This window comes from Chelonoidis abingdonii, chromosome 17, assembly GCF_003597395.2.
Source record: "Chelonoidis abingdonii isolate Lonesome George chromosome 17, CheloAbing_2.0, whole genome shotgun sequence".
Lineage (NCBI taxonomy): Eukaryota > Metazoa > Chordata > Testudines > Testudinidae > Chelonoidis > Chelonoidis abingdonii.
The window spans coordinates 7,461,510-7,468,128 of record NC_133785.1 but is presented as its reverse complement, the minus strand read 5'-3'; the positions used below and the strand labels follow the sequence as shown (position 1 = coordinate 7,468,128).

The following is a 6,619-nucleotide window of genomic DNA, read 5'->3' as shown; positions in this document are numbered from 1 at the left end:
CGGGACTGTTTTGCCTGCGTACACTCTGGTCCCCAAAACCTTGCCCGGAACCCCAAACCCGACCCTCTGATCTTTACCACAAGAAAGTAAACCCTTCCCCACCGTTGCCTTCTCCCAGGCTTCCCCTCCCGGGTACCCTGAAGATCCACTGTGATCCAAACTCCTTGAATTCTTAAAACAGAAGGAAAATGCACCTTCCCCCCTCCTTCTGCTCTCCCTCTCCCAGACTCTCCCTAAGAGAACAAGTATCTAACACAGAGAGAAAATTAGCCTTCTCTTCCCCTTCCCCTCCTTGCTCCCCCACCAATTCCCTTGGTGAAGCCAGACCCCTCCCCTGGGGGGCTTCAAACCCCCCACAAAACCCCCCAAAGGAAATAAAAAAACAAGTCAGTGCGGAAAACAAAAGAAACTTTTAATTAAAGAGAGAAAAACAGTAAAAATTATCTTTTAAATTTTAAGATGAAATAGTACAGGTTTTTCACTATAGACATCTGGGTGAAATACCCTCCCAGCCTAAGTATACAAAGTACAAATTAAAAAATCCTTGCCAGCCAAAGATACACATGTTGAACTCCTGCCCAGCCAGAGATGACACATTTTGCAAATAAAGAAAACAAAATAAGCCTAACTCAACTCTCTCATCTACCAGTCTCCTTATTCTAAACTTATAAACCTGTATTCGAGAGATTGCGAGAGAAAACCTGGTTGCACGTTGGTCGACTCTCAGAACCGCAGAAGAGAGAAAACAACCAAAAAAACAGCACCACACAGAAACTGCCCTCCCTCAAATTTGAAAGTATCCTTCCCCTCCTGATTGGTCCTCTGGTCAGGTGACAGCCAGGCTTACTGAACTTGTTAACCCTTTACAGTCAAAAGAGATATAAAGTACTTCTGTTCTATTAACTCCTACTATCTGTTTATGACACCTGCTTTAGAGGTTGGCTTGTGCCCAGAAGCTAAAGCGTCTCTATTCCCAATTTATTTGCAGTGAGATCTCGGTGTTCATAGGGGACAAAATTGGGCATCAGGACACCTGGGTTCTGTTACCAACCTGCAGTGTGTCCCTGGGCAAGTCTGTTCCCCTCTCTGTGTCCCCACCCACCCTGTGTCAAGTTAGCTTGCAAGCTTTTCCAGGCAAGGACTATCTGTCTCTGTGTGTCTGTGGCACTCCCAGTACAATGGGGCTTCATTGGGCTGGGTGCTGCACAGACACCTAGTGAGAGACAGACCCTGTCCCAAAGAGCTCATAGGCTGAACAGACATAGGGTGTGAGGGGAAATAGAAGCACTGAGTTGGACAAGGACTTGCCCAAGGTCACACAGGAAGACAGTGACAGCTGGGAATAGAACCCAGGAGTCTTGGCTCGTGCCCTACTCACTAAAGCACCACTCTGCCTCTATGGGAGCCAGTGCTTTTAATTGGTTTCCGTAGCATGAAGCTTCAGATTGAACTAGTTCATTCTGGCACATGTGACCCAGAATCTCTCCCTTGTGCAGAAATGGATGGGATGCTGGCTGAGCTCTCTGTGCCCTGGACCAGGCCTTGGACGGCAGGTGGATGTAGCCACGAACCCCTGGATTCTACCGCACTCCAGCTGGCCTTCGAGGTTTGACTTTCCTGCTCACTTGGTGATACTTCTCAAAGTCACTTCCAAGTATCACGTGGCACCCAACTTGAGGCCTGAACTTGCCGTATGCTGAGCGCCTTCTTGGAGATGCCGAATACCCTTGGCTTGATTCTAGTGGAAATTGATAGCATGCCACCCCCTGCAGGATTGGGCCCCCAGAGATTAAAGACGAGCCAAGTATTTGTATTAAGGTAACACCTACAGACCCCAACCAAGTTCGAGGTCCCCATTGGGCTGGACTCCACACAGATCCCAACAATCTCAGTTGAGATTATCTTCAGGGCCCGGAGTAATGAGTGGCCAATCTCAGTTGGGCCCTCAAAGTGTTACCATAGTACAAATAACATCTTTCCTGAAGCAAATAATCACTTTCTAGCAGAGGTAATCTCAGGCTGATGACTGTATGTGACAATGGAGCTAGGATGGGGACTGGGACCCACACAATACACCCCACAACCAACCTCTCCAAAGTCACAAGGCGCCGGAGTGCAGCTGTTCTGGAATCTAGGCCATTTATTTAGGTCCCTAAATATAAATAGAGCGGACTGATTTCTTGTGGCATTCAGCGCTTGAAGCCCCTGCTGTCATTGGTGGAAGTTGTGGGTGCACACAAATCAGGCCATGAGTACCCGACTTCAGGCACGCATCTGAGAGCACTGAGCCACACGTACGTGACTCTTTCTAGCACAGCCTCGGCTGCTCTTGAAGACACCAGATTCAAGATTAAGGGCCAGATTCTAGTTCCTGGTCCAGCCTCTTTATGCCATTTAGGTGGACAAATTCTGGCCATAACTCTGCCAGCATAAATCAAGCCATCACCATGCCAGCCAACCCTGGCATCGAGGGCAGGCTAGAAACACCACGGAGCTGAGTGGCATTATGCTGACATGCCACTGGCACATGTTAGATCTGTCTGTCTCTTGGTGACTCTAACTGATGCTGGAGCTGGGCTGGCTCTGGTCAAGGAGCTGATTATGGTTCCCTGACTCAGTGCCGGGCTGGTTCCACAGAGCACAGACACAGGGAGAATTGAGCCCTATTATTAGTTAGAAAGTTTATTTTGCCCGCCAATGATGATGTCCCTCTTATTTCTGTTCTCCCATGAGGTGCCCCCGTTTCTGTGCCTAGTGGTTTTGCAGCAACCTTGCAAGTAGCAGTCAAAGCTATGGCTGTATTTTAGGGCATGGAAAAGCAGCTTCTTTATTTCATTCTCAGCTCCATGAAAGGCCTGGAGTTCTGATGATGGACTGTCTGGCAGTAAAACAGTTCATACATAAGATCAGCATGGTGCACCCAAAGGTAATGCCACCTGGTTTGCAATGACACTAAGGCCTCTTTGCACTGCCCTGGGGGGAAATATTCCCCTGAAAGTCCCCTCTGAGCAAAGGGCTCCCCTGACTGGCATGAGGGCTCACCTTCAGTCCAATCCCCCGGCCCAGGGTAGTGGGGATATGATTGGACCACACTGTACAATGGGTATTCCAGGAAGCAGAGCAGCCCTGGGGTTACTCTTAACTTCCCGGGGCTGGGTTGTACAACCCCAGAGCACAGGTAGCTCAGCTGGGGTTTAAAGCTCCCTTTTCCCCACCCAACAATCAGGGCCTGTTTTAATTACTTCTTGCAGCATACATATAATCCCTGGGCCAATTTACATTCCCTGCACAGCTCCATCAGCTCCCACACAATTATTCCCACAGAACTTGCCCCAGTGCCTATCTATTGGGCAACACCCCTTTGGCTTTGTCATTTCAGCTGGTTTAATTGTTGTTCATAACTCTGTCGGGATGAATCCTCCTACAAGCTCTTGTATTATAGCCCATCATTATCCCCTTCCATGGTGTTACCTTTTCCCAGACAACAGTACTCCAGCTTATCCACTGGGTCTCTGCGCTAGACTCTGCGCTAGACTCCTCTCTTTTGCACAGGTGTCTATGCCAGTTTTTGTGACTGGCACCAGCCCTGACTTGGGTTCTCCTTCCCTCAAACACAGATCCCTTTCCCTTCCCTAGATGGGCTGCCAGCAGCAGAATTGAATCTTGTGCTTTGTGATTTGCAAGCAGGAACTGAACCACGGCTCCTTGAGCTGAAGGATCCAGTTTCTAGTGCCAAAAGGCTGTAGCAGATTCATAAACCTCTCCACGAGGCCTGGCTGTGAGAAGACGATGGGAAATGGGGGATACGTGATAGGTTGCCTGGCCCTGCTTGGGGCTGGTCTAAGACATGCAGGGTTCCACATGCCCACACAGGGCAGCAAGGATGCCTAAAGAAGCTTTTGCTCCCCTGTACAGGCAACTCATATTGCTGAAGCCCACACAGCTAGGGAGCACCCAACCTTGTCTGTGCTTAGCATGTCAGTCAGGTGAGTGGGCAGAGCAGTGGGCAGCACAACAGGGGTCCTAATCTCAGTCAGGGTCTGAGTGGTGCCCAGCACGATGAGGGCCCTGATCTCAATTGCAGTCTGTGCAGAGGCCAGCCCAGAGGGAGTCCCAGTCTCGACTGGGATCTGTGCAGTGCCCAGCATGACGTCCTGACTCTCCTGATACCTTGTTGATTTGCAGATCAGATTCCATTACTGTGTGAATGTGAATGGCGCTGTGTCTGCGGAGACATACTGGTGAGTAAGCGAGTGTTTGGAATGCCCGTGTGACAGGTGGTCATGTATTTACAAGATGGGGCTTCCTGGGTACTTCACACAGGCCAGCACTCGAGGAACATAGGAACTTCCAGACTGGATCAGACCTTAGGTCCATATAGCCTACAAACCTAGCTATAACAGTGCCCAACACCCAATGCTTCTGACGAAAATCTATCTAGGGTGACTGCGTGTGGGCAGAACAAGCAAGGGAATGTTTGGAGGAAGATGCAAGAACCCCACAGTAAGCACATGTGGGACAATCTGCCCCCAAACAGCTGGGCCATGTCTACACTACAGGGACTATAATGGTATAACTACATCACTGTAGCTATGCTGGCATAGCCCCGTAGTGTAGACAAAGCCTACACCAGTGGAAGGGTTTTTTTCCATTGCTATAGGAACATCAGCTCCCAGAGCAATAATAGCTAAGTGATGTAGCTATGCTGACCTAAATTTTAAGTATAAGCTAGGCCTAGTCTCACCCTGACCTCTAATAGTTAGAGATTGGCTTAAGACCTGAGCGAGGAGGTTTAAGGATACCTGCCAAAATTATTGTCCTTCTTCAAGTCTTTGTCCACGTGTATCCCGCTCATGGTGCATATGTGTCTCACCTGCATGAATGCACCATGAGTGGGGTCCCCATAGACTAAGGATCTGGAAAAAACACAGTTTTGTAATGCAAGCAGGCATTCTTTCTCACTTACAATGCATACTTGGTATATTTTTGATATCATTATAAGTGTCTAATCCCTGTTTGATTTGTGCTCAGTTCTTAGCTGCAGCACCACCCGATGGCAATAAATCCCATTGGCTGATCACATGTTGTGTGAAAAAGGATTTCCTTCTACTGGTTTTGAATCTCCCACCTTTCACTCTCACCAAATGTCCCTTTGTCCCTGCATCAGGAGAAAGAGAAAACAGAAGCTCCTGTTCTCCCTTTTCTAGGCCAGCCATTATAATAGAATTGTCTCATCTTTGTCTCCTTTCTAAGATAAGGATCAGAGGAACTGAGTGAGTTGCCTTATTTAAAAATGGTTTGGTGATACTTAAAAGTGATGCTTACTGGATTGAAGTCCTGTCTTGTTAATTTCTGCTCTCTAGTGGAGAGAAGAGAGAGAGTACATGTATACTGAATGGAATAAAGCTCCTTACTGACCAGAGACACTATATAAGGTAAGAGATGGCTTGGTCACAGCCTATATAAGTACCACCCTGAGGAGATGATTTCTGATAGCAGACCTCACAGACAAAGGCAGAACAAGTTCCTATGGCTGGAAGCTGCAGCTGGATATATTCAGATTAGAAATGAATGCATATTTTTAACAGGGAGGGGAATTAACCATTGGGACTGACCTAGGGACAGAGTGGATTCTTCATTAAGACTGGACATCTTTCTGAAAGCTCTCCTGTAGCTCATCCACCAGATCTGGGCTGGATGCATAAATCACTGGGTGGGTTTCCGTTACCCAGGACATGCAGGAGGTACTATCAGAACAATCCCTTCTGGCCTTCAAACCTCTGACTCTTTCAAATAATGCAAGTGCTGTGTTACATCAATTGACATACTAGTTATTGGCTGGACTCTGCCTCGATCTTGATTCGGGGCTCTCAGTACTGTCGTAATATCAGTAATGGGTAAATGATCATATCTCTAGTGTCATCATCCTACTAGTTCTACCTTTGTCCAGAAAGTCTTCCTGGAAAAACAGATTAGACAGTTATTATTACAATAGCACTTAGAGGTCCCAGCTGAGTGGGGGACCCCCATCATGCTGGGTGCTGCACAGTTCCTGACTGAGACTGGGGCCCCTGTCATGCCTGGCACTGTACATGTACATAGAGCTCACAATATGTGAAGAGAAGCAGAGGGCAGAGATGGGAAGGGACTTGCCCATGATCATACAGCAGGCAGTGCCTGAGCTAGAAATAGACTACCAACGCCATCTCAGTACCAATCATGCTGGAGGCGTTGGGCGCTGCCAGAGACCTTCTCTCACTGTTGGTACCAGTGTCACCAGAAGTACAAGAGTTGGTGTTATCAGTGCTAGCAGTCAGGAAGGAAGCCATTGGTTGGGTCCATGACTTTGGGCACCATCAAAAGGGAAGCTGGCTATGCTTGCTTTGGTCCACCTCAACAGCAGTCTCTGGCACTGGTGGGAACTGCACCACCATGGTCACCGGACAAAGATTCATCGTCATTTGAGTCAGAGGTGGTCTAACTCCTCCTGTCTGAGGAGTCGTTCCCGCTATTCCCCCAGGTATTTCTACCCTTCCATGGACATGAGCAGAGGAGTAACATCGAGTGCATAACCAGGAGGTCATTGGGGACCTACACCAGTCCTGTGGCCCTTTCGGAA

At 48.3% G+C, this 6,619-nt stretch overlaps 1 protein-coding gene across 1 annotated transcript in view; it reads left to right on the top strand.

The window, feature by feature from the left end:
* TOP6BL (TOP6B like initiator of meiotic double strand breaks) overlaps positions 1-6,619 on the top strand; it is a 63,725-nt gene that overhangs the window by 8,824 nt on the left and 48,282 nt on the right. Inside the window, exons 4-7 of the mRNA XM_075073346.1 lie at positions 1,497-1,606; positions 2,843-2,926; positions 4,186-4,241; positions 5,364-5,435. Coding sequence (XP_074929447.1) covers positions 1,497-1,606; positions 2,843-2,926; positions 4,186-4,241; positions 5,364-5,435 — 322 coding nt within the window. The remainder of the gene's footprint in view (positions 1-1,496; positions 1,607-2,842; positions 2,927-4,185; positions 4,242-5,363; positions 5,436-6,619) is intronic.